The 24,566-nt window shown below is 51.5% G+C and overlaps 3 protein-coding genes across 5 annotated transcripts; 1 reads left to right on the forward strand and 2 right to left on the reverse strand.

Moving 5' to 3' along the window:
• Positions 1-24: 24 nt before the first annotated feature.
• Positions 25-3,288, forward strand: Fbxl15 (F-box and leucine rich repeat protein 15). Of its 2 annotated transcripts, XM_051146698.1 has the most exons (6): positions 25-174; positions 699-1,114; positions 1,220-1,349; positions 1,515-1,668; positions 1,927-2,427; positions 2,883-3,288. In XM_051146698.1, the coding sequence occupies exons 3-6, from the start codon at positions 1,297-1,299 to the stop codon at positions 3,207-3,209; spliced, it is 1,035 nt and encodes a 344-aa protein (XP_051002655.1). In that variant the 5' UTR covers positions 25-174; positions 699-1,114; positions 1,220-1,296; the 3' UTR covers positions 3,210-3,288. The 2 variants fall into 2 exon arrangements, with proteins under 2 accessions (XP_051002655.1, XP_051002656.1); XM_051146699.1 differs by lacking the exon at positions 25-174 and having other exon boundaries at positions 712-1,349; positions 1,927-2,432; positions 2,883-3,213.
• Positions 3,289-3,326: 38 nt separating this feature from the next.
• Positions 3,327-5,688, reverse strand: Cuedc2 (CUE domain containing 2). Of its 2 annotated transcripts, none has more exons than XM_051146702.1 (8): positions 5,554-5,688; positions 4,639-4,782; positions 4,490-4,551; positions 4,294-4,367; positions 4,169-4,216; positions 3,842-3,903; positions 3,709-3,769; positions 3,327-3,623 (listed from the first exon to the last, which is right to left on the reverse strand). In XM_051146702.1, the coding sequence occupies exons 1-8, from the start codon at positions 5,625-5,627 to the stop codon at positions 3,477-3,479; spliced, it is 672 nt and encodes a 223-aa protein (XP_051002659.1). In that variant the 5' UTR covers positions 5,628-5,688; the 3' UTR covers positions 3,327-3,476. The 2 variants fall into 2 exon arrangements, with proteins under 2 accessions (XP_051002659.1, XP_051002658.1); XM_051146701.1 differs by having other exon boundaries at positions 4,037-4,216.
• A 17,706-nt stretch (positions 5,689-23,394) lies between these two features.
• On the reverse strand, positions 23,395-24,200 carry C5H10orf95 (chromosome 5 C10orf95 homolog). Its single transcript, XM_051146962.1, has one exon. It carries the CDS (start codon positions 24,034-24,036, stop codon positions 23,395-23,397), a length of 642 nt encoding a protein of 213 aa, XP_051002919.1. The 5' UTR covers positions 24,037-24,200.
• Between the last annotated feature and the right edge of the window lie 366 nt (positions 24,201-24,566).

Here is a 24,566-nt window from a genome sequence, read left to right on the forward strand (position 1 = left end):
GCGCCGCCGGAGGCGGTGCGCGCCCACGTGTATCCTTGCAGAGATCGGTCCAGGCTATCCCTTCCCCAAGCAGGATGAGAAAAGGAAGCAACCCCCCCCCTCACCCAACTTCACCCTTTTCTGCTCTTTCCGGTGTTGGCTGGCTTCTCCCTTCATGCTACATTGAGTAATGAGGTAGTGTGGAAGGGATTCCGGGAAAACCAGGATGTCTGGGTTCTTTATCCTTGCTTCGTTTGATCCTGGTTAAGCTGCTTCCTCTCCAGAGCCTCGGTTTGCCCATCTTTTAAATGGACAGATCTGCCTACTTTGCAGAGGTCCCCTAAGCCCTGGTGAGACAACGGATGGGAAACAGTTTTCATTATGAAGAAGCGGCATAACTGTTTGCCCAGGGGCGCGCAGCCATGTAGAACGCTGCGGCCCTATAGTCTCTCACATGCACCCACACCCCCCCTCGGATGCTGTTGAAAAATATTACACCAGGGGTTCCCCAGAGTGGGACTTCGACTTAGTATCTGGGGAGGTAGTGAAAGGGAAGCCTAGTGATTGAGCTGCAAGCTTTGGGGCGTCACTCTCCCTACAATGCAGCCAGGGCCAGTGCAGAAGCAGGCAGTATGGCTAGTGGGGCTGCGCTGAGCACGCGTTCCGCCCGGACTCTGGAAAGGAGGCCAGGCTGGTCCTATATAGTCCTTTCTCCTTAGGCAAGAAGCCGGCCTCCGCTGCCTTGAAGTGGAAAGAGATGGCTGTCATGCTTGCGCGCTTCACAATTCACCAGGGATGGCAGGTTTGAGCAAGTTTCCTTGATGAGAAAAGCCCTTTGAATCCATTCTTTTGGCATTTACTTGCTGAGCACCTACTACATGCCAGTTAGTTAGAGCCTGAGCAGCCTCTCCCCCTTTTCTTTTTTTCAAAGTCGCTTAAACGCGACCAGAGGACAGAAGGAGGCTCTCGGTAACCTAGGAGTCCTGGCTCCGCCCCTTCTGCCTTTGGCCTTGCCTGCTCCTCCCATCACCACTCAGAGGCGGCTACTGGTCCGCAACGGAGACCGAAAGCAGTCTCCGCTCTGCGCTGCTCCAGCTTCGGGCTTTAAGCCCTGTAGCTGAGAAGACACCTAATGGTACATCACTGGTCTGTTCTGCCTCGGTTTCGGGGTCCATCCGGAAAGCTTTCCGTAAGGATTCTCAGTGAGACCGCACTCGATTAAACCGGTCTGTCTCTTCAGACCAAGGAGGCGGGCTCGCCGCAGCCGCTTCAAGGCCACAGCTAGAAGAGCTTACTGCGCACGCGCAATAGATAGCGATGGAGCCACCGATGGAGCAGTCCGGAGGGGAGCAAGAACCAGGAGCTGTCAGGTACCGAGCACTGAGGGGCCGAGGGAGGGGAAAAAGAGACCCGTGGGAGGGCAGCTGAGTCCTGGGGAGACCTGGACCCATCTTGCCAGCCGGGACTCCGGGGTATAACGGACGGACTCGCACGTAACAGCGGCCCCGGGGACGTCAATGCCGCTTTACCCTCAGGCTCCTTGATCTGCCCTGGGAAGACGTGCTGCTGCCGCACGTTCTGAACTGGGTCCCGCTGCGCCAGCTGCTCCGGCTGCAGCGCGTCAGCCGCGCCTTCCGGGCGCTCGTTCTGCTGCACCTGGCCAGGCTGCGCCGCTTCGACGCCGCTCAGGTGAGCCCGGGACCGGAGCCCCGCCCCCGCGTGGGTACCACCCTCGCCCCGCCTCCAGTCCAGCCCCAGCCGCGCTGTAAACCCTTGCCGACCCCGGGTGCAACTTGGAGAACTCCAGAGGGCGAGTACTGGGCTGCGACGCGAAGGGAGCACGGTGTCTCTCCTGGGAGGGGCAGGTGGCAAGCCCCGAAAGTAGGCGTCGGCCAGGCAGTGTCCCGCCCTGGGGACAGACTGAGTCTCGGTGCCTCCCGCCCGCAGGTGGGTCCACAGATTCCACGGGCCGCACTAGCCCGGCTACTGCGGGATGCCGAGGGGCTGCAGGAGCTGGCGCTGGCTCCTTGTCACGAGTGGCTGTCGGACGAGGACCTGGTGCCAGTACTGGCACGGAATCCACAGCTACGGAGCGTAGCGCTGGCCAGCTGCGGCCAACTGAGTCGCCGAGCGCTGGGGGCGCTGGCTGAGGGCTGCCCGCGTCTGCAGCGCCTTTCGCTGGCTCACTGTGACTGGGTGGACGGGCTGGCACTGCGTGGCCTCGCTGACCGCTGTCCGGCTCTGGAAGAGCTAGACCTCACCGCCTGTCGCCAGCTCAAGGACGAAGCCATCGTGTACCTGGCGCAGAGACGCGGCGCGGGCCTCCGCAGCCTCTCGTTGGCAGTCAACGCCAATGTGGGGGACACCGCGGTCCAAGAGTTGGCTCGAAACTGCCCACAACTCGAGCACCTCGACCTCACAGGCTGCCTTCGGGTCGGAAGCGACGGTGTAAGGTGCCTGGGCATGGGGGCGGTAAGGTGGGAGATGGGCAGTCACTTTGAGGACAGGGTGGTGGGTTGAACTTGTCAAAGACCCAGCAGAAAGACCGCTGGGCTTTTTTTTTTTTTTTTTTTTTAAAGGCTAGAAAGCCTACAATTAGAAAAACAAAATAAAACTTCTAAGCCAAGATTGACACACTGAGAGATGGAATATAAAGTTGATATCTGCATCAAGGGAGGTAATCTTGAAACAGCAGAAAGTACTAAGGGTTGGTACTCTCTAAGAGCCTGAAACTCAATGCACTTGAGGCCTGGAGCCTGTAATTCCACTCCGGCCCCCTTCCTTAGGTACTGTAGAAAAGAGCGGACCGTGGGCTGCAGGGAAACCTAGAAACTGCTAGAGCCAGCTGCAGGTTTCCTGGGCTGGCCTCCTGCACACTTAGCACCATCCTGCTCCTCCCTCAGGACTTTGGCGGAGTACTGCCCGTTGCTGCGGTCGCTGCGAGTGCGGCACTGCCACCATGTGGCCGAGCCCAGCCTGAGTCGCTTGCGGAAGCGTGGTGTGGACATCGACGTGGAACCACCCCTCCACCAGGCTCTAGTGCTGCTCCAGGACATGGCAGGCTTCGCACCCTTTGTCAACCTGCAGGTCTGACTGACTTTCCGTTGGGCGGGAGCACAGCTGGACTGTGTAGTAGGAGCCCGACTCTGAGTCTTAGGGAAACTGAACTGTGGGGGCTTGTGGTTGAGAGGCCCGTGATGTGCCCTGCCCCACCCTGGAGTTTCAAATAAAGAGCTTTTTACCCCTTCTTGCCTGATGCATGGGGGATGCGAAGGCAAGAGCAGGTCAGACAGACACAGGAACTTTTCTTGGCCTGGGGGCGGAAGTGACCAGAGTGAACTTAGACCTTCTTTGAACCACCTTTACTGTGCTTTTGAAGGCAGCTCCAAGAATAGATTAACACTAGAGCAAGGGTGGGTGGAGGTGGGACGGGGTGGACGGGAGGGCTTCTGCATCCCTTTGGGATCTGGAAGGCTCAGCAGAGTCCAGCCAGCACCTCAGTGGAAGCGGTACTTCCTGGCTGGCTTGAGGTTGATGTATGTGGCCTTCATCTCCTCAGCCTCAGGGTTCCGTACATCTTTGAATCGCTCGCCTTTGGTGCTCACTACTTGGTTGTCAATGTATCGGATCAGCTTCTTGGGGGCCTGTTAGGCAATCAGGCAATGAATGACTAAAGCCAGGGGTCAGCACTCCTCAGGCCACATCCCCAACCGCATATAGCCCTCTTACCTCCTTGGGAGCCATAGGCCGATGAATCTTCTGATCCTCTGCACTGTCGACCATCATGTACCTGCCAAAATGGCTGGCTGAAGCTCCTGCCACCCTGGGAGACCCTCCCTGGTCCAGCCCAGCCCAGACTTACTTCTGAAGGATGAAGGACTTCAACTCATCCTTTTGGGGGCCTCTGAGGCGCCTGGGCAAGTCCTGCGGATACAGGAGCCCTATTGTAGGCCCAGTGACAACAACAGGGGAGACAGACGGGGATAGACAGGGTGTGCTTAACAAGAAGGCACACGGAGCTAAGGTCACTGGGCGTGGAGGGGCTGGGAGAGGGTACCTGATTTGAGCCATCCCAGCCTGGAGGCCCCTCTTCCTTGCCCTCTACCAGCATCTGCACAGCTTCTTCCAAGTCCCCCCGAGCTTTGGCCAGCACCCACTGGGCCTGCTCCACAGAACAGGTAGGGAATACCTCCAAGAGTACACCTACTCCCGGCAGTTCTTCCTGAGCAGCAGCAGCCTGTGGGCACGGGTGTTAGCAGGAGGCTACCCGTCTTCCCTTCCCTCCCCTTCATGGGTTCCCTCCCCTACCAGTACCTCATCTTGGGTGTTCCTAGTAGCAGCAGGAGACCTGGTCTCTTCTTTGAGCTTTTCAGGTAGCCTCGGGGTCTCTGGAAAAATGGGCACAGGAATTCTGTGGGTGCAGGTTCTCTCTGAGAGTCAGAGAATGTATCAGGTTTGCTAGGGCTGGGGGTAGGTGAGAATCCTCCTAGTGCCAGATCCCCAAACTCACCTTTGTTCCTAGCGTCACTCAGCTGCACCGAGAGCTTCTGCATCATGTCCCCTACTATACCCCTGAAGGGACAAAGAAGGTAGTGAGGGGACCACTCTGCCCCAACCCCAGCCAGTACCCCCTCCTTTTTGCCCCAGCCAAGGTCCTACCTGGGGATGTGAGCAAAGCCCGGCACATAAGCCTCCATCATCTCAGTGAAAGCCTCCATGTCAAAGTTCTCCTCTGATGGGCCTGAGGGGCCCAGGTCCTCTAAGACCCCAAGCACATAGGAAAAGATGACTTCATCCAAGCCACTGTTGGAAAGAACAAGTCCGCTGGGCAGGACACTGCATATCTGCAGTATCCCCACCTAGTCTAAGACTTCAGTCCTCGGTTCCACGGGGTCCCGTGAGTCAGCTCAGTCCCTGAGGCCTATCTCCTCCCAGCTCCTTTAGTTTTCAGTCAGTCCAGTATAAGTGACAGACAAAATATGAGAGAGAAGACCATCTAAGCAGGAGCTGGAGAGATGGCTCAGTGGTTAAGAGCACTCGCTGCTCTTCCAAGGGTCCTGAGTTCAATCCCCAGTACCCACATGACAGTTCACAACTGTCTTATGCTATTTTCTGGTATGCAGATGTATATGCAAACAAAGTATCCATATACATTAAATAATTTTTTTAAACACCACCTAGACAAATAAATTCAGCTCTTGAGGGCTGGCTGGCTGGCTCGGTTAAGAACGTTTGTTGTTCTTCAGAGGACCCAGGTTTGGTCCCCAGTGCCCAGATGAAGAAGCCCACAGCTGCCTACACCTCCAGCTCCAGGGTGTCTGCCACCCCTTTCTGGCCCCCATGGGCACCTGCACACACACAGACATAAATAATCTTGAAAACCAAAGTAGGGGTTAGAAAGATGACCCAGTGGTTAAGAGCACTTGCTGTTCTTGCAGAGGACTGGGCCTCAGTTCCCACCTCAGAACAGCGCTGAGTATGGTCTGACCTCCTGTCCACTGGCCAGTGCCCACAGTATTGTCTGGCAACACGCCCTCTGACTGGGCCTGGCCCTTCAGAAGGAGCTGCCCTTACCTGAGGTCCGCCTCTGGGAGGTGCGTCTGAACGAAGGCGAGGAGGGCTGAACTGACGATCCTCTCCAACTCCATGCTGTCTCTTCTGTACACGGGACAGAATTGCCAGGTCTCTGGTCTGCTTCCACCCACTGGGCCTAGGGGCAGTGGCTCCGCCTCTCCCTCCTGAGGTTGAACCAGCTGTTGATGCTGCCCCCCAGCTCCTGCACACAGCACCACTCGCTTGGCCACCCACTCCTACCTCCTCCAGCCGCAGACAGGCACCAGCACTGTCTCCAGAAAGCTATCGAAGGGAGCCCTGCCCCTTCCATCTCCTGTGGCTAGAAGCTGAGGTCTTGGGGTCACATGCTTCCTGGCTAAGGAATCTCATCACTGAGGGGGCTACTTGGCCCCCAGCTTCAATCACAAGAGGCCCCATTGTCCAGCCCTGGAAAGAAGGAGGTCTCAAGACCAAGCCCAGCCCTTCACCAACCCAGGATAGGCCACTCACCCTTTGCACAGAGGGATTTCCCGGCCCCCTCAGGAGCCTATATAGAAAAGTCCTACATGGCTTATCTCCTCTTGCCCAGTTCCTGCCTGTCCAGCAGTCTGGGCCATGAAAGACCTTTGTCATCTTGCAGCCTAGGGAGCACTACACAGTCTGGTCCTTGCCCACCCCAGCCTCACACTCCCCCTTCACTTGCCCTTCCCCGCTGCCCTTGCTGATCCTTGCACCTGCCATCTGTCTGACCCACTGGTGGGTCCTAGCACCTAGGACACTCTGCATCCAGCCAATGCCAGGTAAACACTTGCCAGCTTAATTCACCCACACACTTCTTAAAAAGACATTTTATTTTTTTCAGCTTGAGTGTTTGCCTGAATAGCTATATGGGCACAAAGGTACACGCCCAGTGCTCATGGAGGTCAGAAGAAGGTGCCAGGTTGCCTAGAACTGGAGTTTCGAAAGGTTACAGGCCACTGTGTGGGCGTTGGGAACTGAACCTGTATCCTTTGCAAAAGCAGCAAGGGCTCTTGGCTGCCAAGGCAGATCTCCAGCCCTCATTTCCATGCTCGGCCGCCCCCGAACTCTGTTTGGGAGTCAGGAAGGCACAGATGGGAAGACTGGCTCAAGACTCAGAGAACCAAATGCCAGCCAATCCTCTCCTCTGGAAGGCTGGAGCAGCGGCTCAGAATCCACCTTCCCCACACTCATCTGCTCACTGGTCCACATGCAGTAAACAACTACTCACTCAGCTACCACATCTGAAACTTGGGACAGCCTTGATTTTTCCCTCTCTCACCTTGCCCTGGACCCGAATGATCAAACCAAGTCCTACTGACTACACCCTACCTTCCCTCCTATTAACTCCCCCCAACCCCACCCCAGGACAGCTTCGGCCCAGGCTAAGGCTACCAGTTACTTTTCAGGTTTTGGTCCACTGAGCTTGAACCATGTAACTTCCCCCTTTTTTATTTTTGTTTTTGTTTCTCAAGACAGGGTTTCTCTGTGTAGCCTTGGCTGTCCTGGGCTCACTTTGTAGACCAGACTGGCCTTGAACTCACAGAGATCCACCTGCCTCTGCTTCCCAAGTGCTGGGACTAAAGGCATGCGCCACCATGTCCGGCCGTTAACTCCACAATTTTGTTTTGAACACTTTATGTATAGTTTTGCTCAATATTTGCCCTTTTAGCAACACTGCCTATGTCTCCTGAGATGAGAGCCTCCTGTGTCCTCCCACCTCTCCAGCCATTCCTCCCCTGGGCTCCTGCCTCTGTTCTCTGCTGCCTTCTGACACAAGGCCACACCTCTCCTTACAGGGCAGTGTCACCAACTCTGAGCTACTGCCACCACTTACTGGAGAGCTTCCAGGCACCTCACATTCTGCATGTCCCAAGGGCACATCCTCTCTTTTTCATCCTCGAGGACCATCCTCCCTAAGTGCACACCCAGACACTGCTACTCCAGCTACAAGGCAGTCAACCATGACACCACCCGACCCCTTGCTCTCCATCAGCAAATTAGTTACCTAGTCCTGATTATCCTTAACACTTTGTGTGTGTGTGTGTGTGTGTGTGTGTGTGTGTGTGTGTGTGTGTGTGTGTACTGTCGTGTTATGTCATGCTGGGTAGTGACAGGCGGACTTGCTAATACAGTGTGTATATGAAGACCAAGGCTGACATCAGGCAGTCTGCTTTAATCACTTCTCTACCTTTTTTGTTTGTTTAAGATAAAGTCTCTCTATTTAGGTCTGGGACTCTCTATGCTGGCCAGAGATCCTCCTGCCTCTGCCTCCCAAATGTCTTGTTTATTTGAGACAGGATCTCTTGATGAACCCAGAATATTCCATTTTGGCTTTTTTTTTTTTTTCTTTTTTTTTTTTTTCCTTTCCTTTATTTTTTGAGACAGGGTTTCTCTGTGTAGTCCTGGCTGTCCTGGACTCACTTTACAGACCAGGCTGGCCTTAGACTCACAGTGGTCTACCTGCTTCTCCCTCCAGAGTGCTGGGATTAAGCGTGTGCGCCACCTTGCCCCGCTCCCCATTTTTGCTTTTCTAGTTGGCCATGGAACTCTTGCCTTGAACCCCAAGTGCTTTGTACCACCACATCTGTTTTATTTGTTTTTGGGGGGTATGTTTGTTTGAAACAGGGTCTCTATTTAGTCCTGGCACTCACTATGTACCCCATGGCCTTGAACGGGCAGAGATCCTCTTGTTTCTGCTTGGGATTAGAGGCAGGTACCACCATCCCCACTACATCTGTTTTCTTGTTATTATTATTTCTTTCAAAGTTTTATTTATTTATCACATATACAGTGTTCTGCCTGCCTGTATGCCTGCATGACAGAAGAGGGCATCAGAACTCATTATAGATGGTTTTGGGCCACCATGTGGCCACTGGGAACTGACCTCAGGACCTCTGGAAGAGCAGCCAGCTGAAACACGTGTGTGTGTGTGTGTGTGTGTGTGTGTGTGTGTGTGTGTGTGTGTGTGTGTGTGTGAGTGCTTTATTTGCAGAAGAGGGCATTAGATCACATTATAGATGGTTGTGAGCCACCATGTGGTTGCTGGGAACTGAACTCAGGACCTCTGCAGGAGCATCTCTTCAGTCCCCTGTTGTTATTATTTTTAATGTGGGTGCTAGAGACACAAACTCAGGTCCTTATGCTCACACAGTGTGCACTCTGCTCCACTGAAGCAACTCCCTAGCCCTACGTCCTGCATCTCTGCATCCACATTGTGCCACTTCCTGCCTGCAGGAGCTCCCTGACACTTCTCTCCCTGCTACCATCTCTCCCCCAGCAACCCCTTCTCCCCACCACAGCTGTATGATCTACTTAAAATCCAGTGGTGGAGGCTGGAGGGATGACTCAGTGGTTATGAGTACTTACTGCTTAATTAGAGCCCCAGAATCTGTATGTCAGCATCCATACCAGGAGGCTCCTAATAAGAACCTACATCCCTTTGCAGGCAGGCAGGCAGGCACACAGGTGCAGGCAGGCAGGCAGGCAGGCACACAGGTGCATGCACGCACTAAATCTTTAAAAAATGGTGATGTGGTGGTGCACACCTTTAATCCCAGCTCTTAGCAAGCAGAGGCAGATGGGTCTCTGTGAGTTTGGGGCCAGCATGGCCTACCTGGTGAGTTCCAGAACAGCCAGGGCTACATAGTGAAACCCGGTCTCAAAAATAATCAAACAAATAATATAAAACTTAACAGTGCCTTTCCATTACCTTTCTAAGCGGTCTAGAATCTTCCTGTGGCCTTTGATTTAGGGCCTTATCCCCACCCAGTTCTTTCCAGCCTCATCACATCTCTCCATCCTGGTTTGCGCTCAGATTGTCAGCATTCAAGTCCATACGTTTTTTTTTTTTTTGGTTTTTCGAGACAGGGTTTCTTTGTGTAGCCTTGGCTGTCCTAAACTCGCTTTGTAGACCAGGCTGGCCTCGAACTCAGTGATCCACCTGCCTCTGCCTCCCGAGTGCTGGGATTAAAGGCGTGCGCCACCACGCCCGGCTTCAGACGTTTTAGGTCTACTGTACTTACCAACATCTAGTGCCCTCCGACAGAGTGCACTTTTACTTACTTATCAGCACTTTTCACAGCTACAGTTAATATATTGTTTGGACAATGTTTAATGTTTCTTCTAGTTGTTTTGTGAAGGCAAAGATGACCCTATTCCTCTCCTCTCCATGGACATTGCTCCAACCTAGCTTATTCACCAATGTAAATGTACATCAACAGCCTTGGTAACTGGCACTCAAAAAAAAAAAAAAAAGGGAAAAAAAAAGAGCCAGGCATGGTGGTGCACACCTTTAATCCCAGCACTCGGGAGGCAGAGGTGGAGGCAGGTGGACTATTGTGAGTTCAAGGCCAGCCTGGTCTACAAAATGAGTCCAGGATAACCAAGGCTACACAGAGAAACCCTGTCTCGGAAAAAAAAAAAACACCAAAAAAACAAAACAAAACAAAACAAAACAAAAAACAATGATTCCACCTACTGTGGCTGGAAGACAGACAGGCCTTTAATCCCAGGAAACAGAGACTAGCTGAGTTCTGAGTTCAAAGGCAGCCTGGTATAGAGCAAATTTCAGGTAAAGAAAAGCTTGGGTCTAGGTGTGGTGGCACACACCTTTAATCCCAGCATTCAGGAGACAAGAGATCTCTGAGCTCTATCTAGGCAGTTCAGTTGAATCAGTGAGTTGAGTTCATGGCAGTTCAGTTCATGGAAATTCAGAGGCAGTTTTTTGTTGTTGTTGGTTTTTTGTTTTGTTTTGGTTTTCGAACTTCCTTTGTAGACCAGGCTGGCCTCCAACTCACAGTGATCCGCCTGCCTCTGCCTCCCCAAGTGCTGAGCATGTGCCACCATGCCCAGCCGAGGCAATTTTTCATCTTTTTTTTTTTTTTTTGCAAGGTTTCTCTGTGTAGCCTTGGCTGTCCTAGACTCCCTTTGTAGACCAGGCTGGCCTCAAACTCACAGTAATCCGCCTGCCTCTGCCTCCTGAGTGCTGGTATTAAAGGCGTGCACCACGACGCCCAGCAGCCGAGGCAATTTTTACCAGGAGGGTTTTATAGAAAGAGGTTGAAGAAAGAACAAGCTAGAAGACAGAAGGAGCCAGAAGATTAGAGCAGGTTGCTAGAGTTAGTATACTGAGGCCAAGCAGAGCAATTCAGTGAGAATCTGAGGGAAGCCAGATTGAATCAGTCATCTAGGAGAGGAGTTTGAGCCAGAACAGCTGAGTTGAACCAGCCAGCCAGAGTTCAGAAAGAACAGTAAGGGTGAGCTTATTCAGCAGTAAGTCTCAGAGGGTGAAAGCATTCTGGGCCTACGTTAGATTGTTCAGAGGCTAGAAGGTTCCAGGACTGGGCCTAGGTTAGCAGATGGAGGCAGTGAGCCTCCGAGACTACAATTATATCAAGCAAATAAAAGTTACTTTGACACTCCCCTCTGCAGTACGATGAGTAAAGAAAGCCCAGTGAGCTTAAAGAACAGTCCAGAATCACCTGAGTGAACTGCAGTAGTAGATCTACGTTCAAGGCTGGGGACATAGCTCAGTGGTAAAGCTCAGCTGGATCCCCAAAAACTCCCTGGTGTCAATTTAGGGGTGACTCTGGGGGTGGGGATATCAAAAGTTCCATATGGGTTGGGACAGTTACCTGGTCCCTTCAGTGATACGAGGAGCTATGACAGAACAAAACTCACTTTGGAGCTGGGCATGGTGGTGCACGCCTTTAACCCCAGCACTCAGGAGGCAGAGGCAGGTGGCTCACTGTGAGTTCGAGACCAGCGAGGCCAGGACAGCCAAGGCTAACACAGAGAGACCCTGTCTCGAAAAAATCAAAAAACAAAAACAAAACTCACTTTGGAAAGGAGGGCTGAGTAACATCTCCCAAGGGTGATGACCACCCTCTTGCCCTTAGCCACGGACCCCTGTGCAGGGGAAGAACACCTTACCCAGGCAGTCTAGCCCCATTAAGCAACTCCCCTGAAGAGGCAGCCCCCTCCAGACACCTACCCCGCCTTCACACCCTGACTGTGGACAGTGGCCTGGGAACCTATGCAGGGAAAAAGACCCTTGGCTACTATACGAAAGCTCAATTTTGGGCTGGAGAGATGGCTCAGAGGTTAAGAGCACTGCCTGCTCTTCCAAAGGTCCTGAGCTCAATTCCCAGCAACCACATGGTGGCTCACAACCATCTATAATGAGATCTGGTGCCCTCTTCTGGTGTGCAGACATACATGCAAGCAAAATACTGTTTACATAATAAATAAATAAATCTTTTTTTTAGCTCATTTTTTTTTCTTTTTTTGTTTTGTTGTTTGTTTGTTTGTTTGTTTTACACAGAGACAGGGTTTCTCTATATAGCCCTGGCTGTCCTGGAACTCTCCTTATAGACCAGGTTGGTCTCAAACTCACAGAGATCCGCCTGTCTCTGCTGGGATTAAAGGTGTGTGCCACCGTGCCCTGCTTGCCTCTGGGTTTTTAACAAATGTGTAGGAGCTACGAAGCTGTTATCGAGAAACTCCCCCTTGTCTCCAAAGGAAACGCCTTCCTCCTTCAAGGTTGTGTAGCTGGTTTTTCTGCTGAGGGACCGTCATCTCTTCTCCTGTTCTTCAACTGACCAAACATAGTGTAAATCTTAAAGCTTGCCACATCTCTGATCCCGCTCTTCTCTATCCTCCCAGCTCTCCCGGACTTGTCCACCTGCTTGAGGGCACCCCCTAACCTTTCCTCCTCAGAGCTCCCAAGCTGGGCAAGACCTCCCAAGTCAATCTGAGCATCATTGTTTTTATTTTCTGGAGTAAAAGCAGGATTTCCACGAGACTTTTCAAGTTACAGATCCAGCCCACAGAACCCCATTACTTCTGGAAGCCCCAAAGCAGAAATCACAGTCATTGCGCCACGAATCCCACTAAAACTCCTCTGACGGGACTTGGAGTGATGAAGCAACAGTTAAAGGACAATGTTGAGCCGGGCGTGGTGGTGCACGCCTTTAATCCCAGCACTCGGGAGGCAGAGGCAGGCGGATCGCTGTGAGTTCGAGGCCAGCCTGGTCTACAAAGTGAGTCCAGGATGGCCAAGGCTACACAGAGAAACCCTGTCTCGAAAAACCAAAAAAAAAAAAAAAAAAAAAAAAAAAAAAAAAAAAGGGACTATGTCGTTGTTGCGTTAGGCCTAGGTTTGATTCCCAGCACCCACACAGCTCATAATTGTCCATAACTCCAGTCTCCAGGGACACAATACACTGTCTTTGAGCTCGGAGGGTACCAGACTCGACCCGCACATGGTACACAGACACACATGCAAGCATAAGAGTAATATACAAATGTATGTATGTATTTTAAGTAAATCTAAAAATTAGAAAAATACCTCTGATGATGGTAAAAAAAAAACAACAACAACAACAACAACAACGACTGTCTGCTGACTGCATATAACCCATTGTATTAAATTTCTTTATCCTCGTATGGATATGTGGATAACTCTATTATGCCCATTACCTGAAAGGAAACGAAGGCACTGAAAATTTGAGAAACTTTACCAAGGTCACAGGGCTAGGTTAATGGCAGATACACGGGCAGCTCGGCTTCAGAAGCCTCTCTCACACAGAGTCAGTGGTGTGGGCCAGACCTGTACTGTGGCCTCTCCTGCCTGGCCAGCAGTCTTCCCTCGATCAGAATCTTTGCCCACCCCCTTCTCCCTGCTCAAAACATCCTTCCCTCTGGCTCTACAAACAGCATTCTGCAGGACTCACTTGCACTCCCCAGCCAACTAACTTGGCTACCCATCCTCACCTGCCCCAAGATGGCTTGAGAAGCTCCCGAAGGACTAGGTACTGGCCTGCACTCTTTGGACACTATCAGAGGGTGCGGGGCGGGACTAGGGGGACCCTCTTGGCAACTTAGATTAGGGTAAGTGGAGAGCACCAAATAGGAATTGAATGCAGGCCGTGGGAAGGAGTCCTGGGGAGCTACGGGAGTGGCAGGGGGTCTAGCCCTAAGGTCTTCACTACTCTTCTCCCATTCTTTTTATAAAGTCATGATGAGGCAGAATGAAGACCCAGCAAATACATTTCACCCTGATCCCCACGTCAGGTCCTAAGGGTACCAAGGACACTGTGGAGAACAAGGGAGCCCACCATCCAAAGTCAGGCAGGTGCACAAACCCTGGGAGGTGAGGCACAGGAAGTGGCATCCCGCTGATGGCCGACCCCTGAGGCAAGAGCTTTTTATAACCGTCAGCAGCAGGGCACTCATAAGCCTCCAGAATAGCTGGCCTGAGGACACAGGGATGCAGTTGCAGCTTTGGGAGGGGGTGAGTCACGTGACGAGATAGGCCTGAACAAGCTAGATGTTCCTCCATACAGGCCACAGAGACAATTAGAGAAAGGGTCCGGCCGCCCCCCTCTCCCCCACCAAGGGGGGTACTATAAGGGAACGCCAGGAGAGGTACCCCGTGTCAATGCTCTCTGTTGCTCTCCTAGCCCTAGACCCGGGGCTGGAGGGGAAATCACCTGCTCCGTCAGGCGCCGCCGGCGACTTGTCCCGCGCGGTGCAGTTCTTATCCCCTTAGCCCCACCAACGAGATCAAAGGCGGAGCCAGAGCTGGTCCCTTCAGGAGGACGCCATGGTGGCCATTTTTGAGAAGGGCAATTTGCCCATAACAGGGCGGAGCTTCTTTCCTCATTCTCAAACGTTGTTTGGGACCGCTCCTCCGGCGGCCATTTTTGTTTTGGGTAAAGAGGCCTGACTGACATGTTCCTTTTTGTCCACTAGAGGTCCCGAACGGTATTTATTCCTGAAAGAACCCGGGATTTTCCGGCCTGCCTTGTTTTCTCGCCCCTAGGACTCCCACCAATGTGCTACAGGTTTCTCTTTCCTCTTTCTTGTCTCTCCTGCCCTTCTGCAATCCCTGTGGCTCACCGACATTGCACGATCTAATGACTGTCCCCACATTCCAGCATCTTTTCAGTCTGGCTTCAAACCCTGTTGCTCACTCGAGTCTGACTTCCAGGAACTTATGTGTTCCTTTTGTCTTTTTTGATGTCTTCCCAAGAATGGCTTACAGGGTCTTCGGAAGGAGAGGCATATGAAATGCTTAGAGCGAGGACAGACCTGATCCCAGAGCCAAGATGGTTTGCAGACCTCCTCCAACCCCACTACCCTCTTGACTACATTGGCAAGGCTAATAATCTAGAGGAGACAGGACAGCTATAAACCAGGACCCAGGAAGTAAGGCCTCAGCTTCCGCTTTCTGTTCCTGCTACCTCAGCTTCCCCACACTGCCCTGTGGGGAAAGCCCGCAGGCAGGCTTTCTTTTGAACTCAAAAATGGATGCCAAGAATCTCCTTCAATAGTCCACCCGGCCTGCCCCAGTCTGCAAAGATGAGCCTTCTTTCACTGCCAGGGACCCAGGAGCTACTGCTAGCCTCTAGAAACCCAGCCCCAAGGAGAAAGACCCCACCCACCCACCCCCTAGAGACCTCAGCGGGGGGCCATGAATGCTCTTCCTGTGGCCCTTTCCACCGGCTCCCTCCTCCCCCACAGGGTGGGTGCTGAGAGGGGAAGGGAAGAGAAGAGGGAGGGACAGGCTCATCTTCTCCTGTAAAAGCACTGCTGCTGCCAGACCGGCAGGTTTAAGAGGTGGGGGTAACAGCTACTTTGAACTCTGGCTAAGCGGACCTCTGGAAAGGGACCAGTGGTTTCCGCCATGAGCCTCAGGCCCCTGCCAGCCCTCCCTTCTGGGTCCCCTTTCCTCCCCCGCCCCCTTTCCCTCTTCATTGCACAATACTGATGACTGTTCCTTCCCTATGCCCCCCCCCCGCCCCCCGTTCCCGGAACTTAAAGGTTTCCTCAACAGGGCCACCTCTAATTCTGAGCCAAGACCCCTCCCTGCAACCCTCCCTGAGGCTGTGCCTTCCTCTCCGTTCTTGCTTGGCTACTACTGAATGTAGCTAGATAGCAGGAAAAAAACAAAAACCAAAAAAACAAACCAAAAAACAAAAAAACACTATGCTAAGTTCTCAGGGGAAAACGATCCCAAAGATTTCCAGAGAGAGCTAACCCAAACTCCGGCGAGACCTAGAATGTGAAGACTGGGCCAGGTTCTGGGGCGCAGGACAGAAGGCGGGCAGAGGGAAGGGACTCCCACAGGCAAAAAGGCAGGTGGCATTCCCATGAGTCTCTACAACAGTGGTTCGCAGCCTTCCTAATGCTGTGACCCTTTCCTCAGGTTGGGGGTGACCCCCCCAACCATAAAATGATTTCCACTGCTACTTCATAAGTGTAATTTTGCTACTGTTATGAATCGTAATGTGAGTATCTGTGTTTTCTGGGGGTCTTAGGCAGCTCCTGTGAAAGGGTTGCTCAGCTCCCTAGGGGTATGGGCCTGCAGGTTGAGAGCCTCTGCTCTAGGCTATGTGCCAGAGAACACAGCTAACCAGGCTCCTGGTGTTATGTCTCCTATGTTCTTACTTTTCCCTTCCCCACGATGGGAAGCAAGGCAGCCACCGAGTGCTGCTTGAAGCCCCTGGCACAGGGGTGGTGAGGTCAAGTGTGGGCTCCTCCCCCCTCTCTTTTTAAAAATTTATTTATTCTGTGTACAGTGTTTGGTCTGCACATGTGCTTGCACTCCAGAAGGCACCAGATCTCATTATAGATGGTTGTGAGCCAGCCACCATGTGGTTGCTGGGAATTGAACTCAGTACCTCTGGAAGAACAGTCAGTACTCTTAACCTCTGAGCTATCTCTCCAGCCCCTGAGCTCCCCTCTCTTATTCCCTTAGGTGACTTGTAGGCTACAGGGTCTCCTTGGCTAACAGAAAAGACTAGGAGCCTGTGCTGTCAATACTCTGGTTTGTTATTCCCCAGGCCCCCACCCCCGCCTCAGAAAAGGCATCAGGGCATGGAAAGCACCAGAGGACTGGAGACGGGGGAGTAGTCAGCCACTGAAATACAGAAGGGGACACTTGGAAGAATGGGTGTGTGCATTGAGGGGGCGGTGTCCCCAGCTCTGGCTTGAGGTCAGAAAGGGCTCTCTGGGCAGCAGGCAGCATGCCTGGCCCTCCCACACCTTCCTCCTTTCTCAGAAGAGCCTGCATGGGTGGGCGGGGCCCTGGGGGCAGGGTAGGGGCCCATTTAAGGAGCTCCACAAACTGGCACGTTGCAGATCCAGACCCAGGGATGCCAGAGAAGAGGCTTTTGTGGGTAAGCGGCTTTTCCTTTCCCAGGACACAGGCCCGGCTGTGGGGAGGGCGACTCCTGAGTCTGCTGGTTTGGCTGTCTGTCTCTGGGGACTTGTGAGGACAGCACTCAGCTGTCCCATCAACTCCCAGGAAATGGAAGTGCATTTCGGGAAGGCTTCCTCTCCACTCTGCTATCCCAAACACTGGAGACCTTCATCCCAGCGGGGAGATTTCCCAGGGACTGAAAACTCCCTGACAGCGTGCGGCTGTCTTGGAGATCCCTTTTGGCTGAGAGAGCTCTCCAACCACAGACACACGTCAGGGGCGGATTTTGGCCTTTCCTCCAGACCCTCACTCCTCTATCCCTTACTTATATTTGTCCCACCACACATATGGGCAAGCAATAACAGTACTCCCAGTCACACCCAGAGCCTGCTGCTGTCCCCTGAGCCCCTCCCCTCACGCTCTACTCCAGTTCTTGTCCCTTTCTCTAGCTTCGGGATCCCATTTTCAGCTTCAAGCTCAGTACCCCACCACCGAGGGGATAGGAAGTATTCTGAGATCCCAGGCTACATCCTGAGTCTCAATTTGTCCATGTTGGCATGGGGAAGGGAGGCATTGATAGAAGGGGGAAGCAATGAGGTGATTCAAGGTGCTTAACAGAAAACCTGACACCCCTGAGACCCACGTGGTGGAATGAGAAATGACCTCACATGCCCTTTGTGCATGCATCGCACACACATACACAAGCACATACACTGAATAACATACATGTAAGGAAAACCCACAGAAGAGCTCTCTGGAGGGGCAGCAGCATCCAGGCTGAGAGAACACTGGCCACCTGGCTCTGAGAACTGAATTCCATAGGCCGTGAGCTCTTGCAAATGTCCTAGGGGCTCAGTTCTGGTGTCCGGCTGTGCTAACGGTCAACACCAAGACTAGAGGGAACCAGGCAGCTGTCACTCATAGCTTCCCAGCAGGTGCTCCTGAAGGCTCCTTGTCGAACCCTCTTTTTGTTTGTTTGGGTTTTTTAAAATATAATATTTATTTATTATTAAGTATACACTGATCTGCCCACATGTACACCTGCAGGACAGAAGAGGGCATCAGATCACATTCATTCTAGGTGGTTGCTGGAAATTGAACTCAGGACCTCTGAGCCATCTCTCCAGCCCTTCTTTTGTTTTTATTTTTGTTTTTGTTTTTGTTTTTTTTTTTGAGACAGGGTTTCTCTCCATAGCCCTGGCTGTCCTGGAACTCACTCTGTACACCAGGCTGGCCTCGAACTCAGAGATCCATCTTCCTTTGCCTCCCAAGTGCTGGGATTAAAGGCATGAGCCACTACCTCCAGGCTCAAAACCTTTTTTTTTTTTTTTTTTAAAGATTTATTGATTTATTTGTTTATTATGTATACAGAGCTCTGCCTGCATGTACATCTGCAGGCAGAGGAGGACATCAGATCACATTATAGATGGTTGTGAGCCACCATGTGGTTGCTGGGAATTGAACTCATGACCTCTGGGAGAGCAGACAGTGCTCTTAACCACTGAGCCATCTCTCCAGCCCCTTCAAAACCTTTTTAATAGCATTGTCTTGGGGTACTCTTCTGCTCAAAGGCTTCAGTGGCTTCCCCCCCACCAAAAAATCCATGCTCTTATCTCCCTCCCCCTCTGAGACAGTCTTATACAGGCCAGGATACCTCTATCACCAAGGATAACCTGTACTAATCTTCCTGCCTCTGCCCTCTAAGTGGTTAAAAGCAGGTTGCACTCTCTCTGCCCTCTATCTGCTCTTGTCAGTGCTCTGGAATTACTTCACTTAGCTCCGGGTATGACCTTCCACTGCTAGCTCTTCGGTGATAACCTGCTGCAGCTTCCTCCTGCGATCCTGCTTTCACTCTTGCCGTCTTCCTGCTCAGCCTTTCTTGGATGACCTCTTCCCTTACCAGTCCTGCTTGTCCTTTGAAGCTTCTTTCGACTTCCCAACAGAGCTGAGATGCCACGTTCCTCCCTAGTGGGGTAGATTCATAGCCCCTTACTCTAGTAGTATGTAACCCCGTGCTCCCCACGTGACAGTTCCTCAGTGCATTCTGTTGCATGGGTCTAATGTATGAAGAGGAAGTTTGACCTAGAGATGAAAGCCAATCAGATTACATTCTCACTCTGTAGCCTCGGGTGAGTTGTTGGATTCACATAGGACTGTGTGAGACTGAGTTTCCTCCTGTATTAATGGGAATGATAATTATATCACACCAGAGTTTTGTGAGCATCAACTTTACTGAGTGGATAAGTGTGCACAGGACTCTAGCACAGTCCCTACACATAGCAAGCCCTAGGAAGTGTGGAGACTATGCTTCTTATTTTGTTCCTTAAAAAAAAAAAAAAAAAAAAAAAAAAAGCAGTGTGTGTAAATGTCTGTATGAATATAAAAATAGAAAATATCTAGACATGAATTTTTTCCAAGATAAGAGTTTTTCTGTGTTATCTCAGTTGTCCTGGAACTCACTTTGTAGACCAGGCTGGCCTGGAACTCAGAGATCTGCCTGTCTCTGCCTCCCAAATGCTGGGATTAAAGGTGTGAGCCACCACATCTGGCTAGACATGATTTTTTAAAATCCCACTGCATAAGAGACAGAGGCAGGCAGATCTCTGTGAGTTCAAGGCCAGCCTGATCTGCAGTGTGGCCAAGGTAACACAAGAGAAACCCTGCCTCAAAAAAACCAAATTAACTAATTAATTCTTAAAATAGTTGCTTACCTTATCAAGCAAAATAAAATTATATTCCCTTTTTCTCCCCAATCCTTTCTATTCTTTCTTTCTTTTAACATTTTGCTTTTTTTGAGACAGAGTTTCTCTTCTGTGTAGCACTGGCTGTCCTGGAACTCACTCACTCTGTAGATCAGGCTGGCCTGGAACGCACAGAGATCCACCTGCTTCTGGCTCCTGAGTGCTGGTAACTAAAGGTGTGTACCATCATGCCTGGCTTTTTGCCAGAGGGTTTTCTTTTTTTTTTTTTTTTTTTACATTTTATTCATTTATTTAGTATGCATATGTCCAAATAGGACCTCAATTCCAACCTTAACACTCACATAAGAAGATGGCATAATGGTGCATGCTTGTGAGCCCAGCTGGGCATAGGAAAAGGAAGGAGACAGTTGGTTTCCTCTGGTTCTAGCCTGTCAGCAAGCCCCAGGTCCCTAGGAGAAACCGTGTCTCAAAAACCAAGGTGGGGGCCTGGAGAGATGGCTCAGAGGTTAAGAGCACTGGCTGCTCTCCCAAAGGTCCTGAGTTCAATTCCCAGCAACCACATGGTGGCTCACAACCATCTATAATGATATCTGGTGCCCTCTTCTGGCCTGCAGGCAGAATGTTGTATAAAGAATAAATATTAAAATAAACAAAAAACAAAAAAACCCAAGGTGGGCTGAGGAGTGAGGCCTGGAGAGATGGCTCTTGGTACCTAGTGCTCTTCTGGAGGGGGCTTACAACGGAAGTCTGAGTCCAGGGAGGATCTCACACCTCTGGCTTCCTCAGGCAGTCACAATCTACATGTATATGCACACACACGCTCCACAGAAGTACAAACCCTCCAAGACAGGGTTTCTCTGTGTCACTTTGGCTGTCCTGGAACTAGCTCTGTAGACCAGACTGGCCTCAAACTTACAAAGATCTGCCTGTCTCTGCCTCCAGAGATTAAAGGCCTGTGCCACCACCACCACTAGACATAAAATTAAATCTTAATAAGGTGGAGGCTGGTGGTGTATACACACACAGGGACATGAACACACATGCAGAGACAAATGAGATGAAGGCTATTCTTAACTAATAAATCAACATCTAAACATTATAGAATATTATAAAATGTAAAATTATGAAAATACTGCATTTTCCAGCCACATTTATGAAAAAAAGACTAGTCAGATGTGATGCCCATGTATGACTCCAGTAGGCTCAGGTGGGGGGTGGGGAGGTAGGGGGTTGGGTGGAGGGGGGAGGTGGGAAACTGCTGCCAGTTTGAGGTCAGTCAGCCAAATAGCAAGACCTTTTTTTTTTTTTAAGATTTATTTATTTATTTTTATTATTATTGTTTTTTTTTTTTTTTTTTTTGGTTTTTCGAGACAGGGTTTCCTCTGTGTAGCCTTGGCCATCATGGACTCACTTTGTAGACCAGTCTGGCCTCGAACTCACAGCGATCCGCCTGCCTCTGCCTCCCGAGTGCTGGGATTAAAGGCGTGCGCCACCACGCCCGGCTTATTTATTTATTATTATGTATACAGTGTTGTGCCTGCATGTACACCTGCAGGCCAGAAGAGGGCATCGGATCACATTATAGATTATAGAATTGACTCAGGACCTCTGGAAGAGCAGTCAGTGTTCTTAACCTCTCAACCATCCCTCTAGCCCGCAAGACCTCCTTTATCTGAAAATCAACTAATTAACTAATTAATTAAAGATTCAACAAAAATTGGGGTAAAAAGCCAGGCATGGTGGTCCACACTTTTAATCACAGCAATGAGAGGTAGAAACAGGCGGATCTCTGAGGTCAAGGCCAGCTTGGTCTACAGAGGGAGTTCCAGGCAGCCAAAGCTGCACAGAGAAACCCTATCTTGAAAACAGAACAGAACAAAACAAAAAGTGAATATTTGCAGGTTGAGGTGGGACACTAGAGGCAGGCGGATCTCTGTGAGTTGGAGGCCAGCCAGGTCTACAAAATTGAGTCCAGGACAGCCAAGACTCCACAGAGAAACCTTGTCTCAAAAAACAAAGAACCAACCAACAAACAAACAAACAAAAAACCCCAACCAAACAACAACAAGAAAGAATGAGAGAAAAGAAAAAACAAAGAAAGAAAAAGTAAATTAAAAAAAATAAAGTAAGCCAGGCGGTGGTGGCACGTGCCTTTAATCCCAGCACTCAGGAAGCAGACACAGGTTGGATCATTGTGAGTTTGATGCCAGCCTGGTCTACAAAGTGAGTCCAGGACAGCCAAGGCTACACAGAGAAACCCTGTCTCGGAAAACAAAACAAAACAAAAAAAAGTAATTTGCCAGGGAGGTGGTGGCCCATACCTTAATCCCAGCACTTGAGAGGCAGAGGCAGGCGGATCTCCCTGAGCTTGTGGCCAGACTGGTCTACAGAACAAGTTCCAGGACAGTCAAGGCTACACAGAGAAACCCTGTCTTGGAAAACCAAATTAAACTGGGCAGTGGTGGCAGAGGCAGCAGATCCCTGTGAGTTCAAGGCCAGCCTGGTCTACAGACTGAGTTCCAGGACAGCTAGAGCTGTTACACAGAGAAACCCTGTCTCATAAAACAAAAACAAAAATAAATAAAATAATCAATTAATTAATTAACTTGGAGAAACAGCTCAGTGGTTAAGAGCACTGGCTGCTCTTCCAGAGGTCCTGAGTTTAATTCCCAGCACCCACACGGCGCTCACAGCCATCCACATACAATGGGATTCAATGCACTCTTCTGGTGTGCAGGCTCTACATGCAGATAGAACACTCATGTACATAAAACTAAAGAAACAATGAGCCCAGTGTGGTGGCTCAGCACTCAGGAGGCAGAGGCAGGTGATCTCTGAGTTTGAGGCCAACTTGGTCTACAAAGCAAATCCAGGACAGCCAGGGCTACACACAGAGAAACCCTGTCTCAAAAACCCAAAAATTGAGCCGGGCATGGTGGCGCACGCCTTTAATCCCAGTACTCGGGAGGCAGAGGCAGGTGGATCGCTGTGAGTTCGAGGCCAGCCTGGTCTACAAAGTGAGTCCAGGACAGCCAAGGCTACACAGAGAAACCCTGTCTCAAAAAAAAAAAACAAAACAAAAAACAAACAAACAAAAAAAAACAAAAACAAAACAAACAAACAAAAAAAACCCCAAAATTTAAAAATTAAAAAAAGAAAAATAAAAAAAGAAACAAGCTTAAAAAAAATACAGCAAGTATTTGTTCAAAAAATTAAGTTACTTAACAAGATCACGGATATATGTGTATACATAATATATATACATAAATAATGTATATATACACACACACACACATATGACATTCCTCCAAAACATATGATAATGAAGGGGCTCAGAGAAGCTAAAGACACACGGTTAGAAAAATGTCAGAACCAGCTCTACAACCTAGCTCACAGGCGTCGTTTCCCAGTCATCTCCCACACTCCAGAACTACCCTAGGTCTTCCATCACCTTTGGATAGTGAGTCCAGGCAGACAGGTCTATGAGATTGTCCAGGGCACACTGTGGAGGTGCTGCTGAAGAGCAGGTTGCGGGGGTCAGGGTCCACACGGAGTAAAGACTCGCGTTACGCGGATGGCAAAACGTCCACTTCCCAACATAAAATCTATCTCGCAGTGAACACGGGATTTCACGCATTTATTTACTTCCCTTTCCAAGCTGGGGACCGCTGTGGCTCCCTGGGCTTTGTGGAGAGGAAACCAAGTGGGAACCACACAGACGGCTAAGGTGGGGGAGGAGAAGCAGTCCAGACGCCGCTTTCACTTCAAGACCCTCTGGACCGAAGCACCTTTCTCTCCCTTCCCGCACCGTCCAGCAATAACTCAAGAGAAATCAAGGTGCTGCGTCGGCGGGGGTTGGGAGGGTTTGGGGGGGGGGAGTTAGGTGGGGGGGGGGGGTAGGGACGAAGCGAATGCGCAGACGCAGTGAGGAGCTCATCGCAGCCCTTGCTTTTTCTTGGGGCGGCCGCGCTGCACTGCTTCCTGAGCGGCCGGGCTGTCCCCGCTATCCCCGCCGTCGTCGCTGGCAGGCCGGCGCACCACGCGCCGCTCCACCTGGTATTCGGGCTCGCCCACGCGCGGTGTAGCCTGGAGCAGGTACTGGCCGCCGCGCCGGGTCACGCGCACGTCGGTGCGCGGGTAGGTGCCGTACACGCGCCGCAGCTCGCGGCGCACCGTGTCCGGCAGTGGCAGGGGTGGCCCCCGCGTGCGCTCCACGCGGCCCCAGCGCAGCTGCAGCTGCAGGCTGCTGCCCTCGGGCCACGGCGCCCAGCGCTCGGTGTTGGTCGGGGGCTGGGATGACGCGGACACGCCGGAGGCGGGGAACAAGGAACCAGGGGCCGCGGCACCGGGTGGCGGGAAGGCCCACCACGGCGGCGCGGAGACCAGGGCCGCGGCCGCACCGTGGAAGCAGTGGAATTCTCGCGGGGCCGCGCTCAGTCCCGGCGGCCGGCTGCAGAAGTTGTGGGTCTGGATGGGTGGCAGCAGCAGAGGGGCGGGCAGATAGGTGTAGTTGACGGTCTGCAGCCGAGGAGGCCAGGCGCCCTCCCCGGGCGGCAGGCAGATGTAGGAGTACATGGCGGGACCCTCAGGCGGCGAGCATGCTCACGGGATCCAGACCTATGGTGGATGGGTGTATGGATACATAATGCCTAACAACCACGTGCCGCTGGACCCCGTTCTTAGGTCTTTCGTGACTGCCCTATGGCTTTGAGAAACCTTTCGAGAGTCAGGTGCTCTGCTCCCCACCTTCTCATCAGTTATTCCCAGACTGGGGATATTGGTCTGTTGCTCATAGAGTCCCAGAGATGCACAAAGCCCTGGGTTCGACCCCCAGCACCATGTAAACCGGGTGTGATGGCTTCTGCCTGGAGAAGCAGGAAGGCCAGGAATTCGGGTCATCCTGTCTGAGAACAGCCTGACCTACGCGAGGCCCTCTCTCAAAACAATTTCGAGCCCTCAGCCCCTGCTGTGTGTCCCCCTTTAACATTCACTTGCCTCCTTCAGCATAGTAGGATTGTTCGCCAGCCTTTGGGAGAGCCAGAACAGTCCAGAACAGAGCTTCTCTCCACTGCTTTTCAGTTGTGTTTTCCCCTCCGATGCCCAGC

The sequence above is a fragment of the Acomys russatus genome, chromosome 5 (assembly GCF_903995435.1).
Source record: "Acomys russatus chromosome 5, mAcoRus1.1, whole genome shotgun sequence".
Taxonomy (NCBI): Eukaryota; Metazoa; Chordata; class Mammalia; order Rodentia; family Muridae; genus Acomys; species Acomys russatus.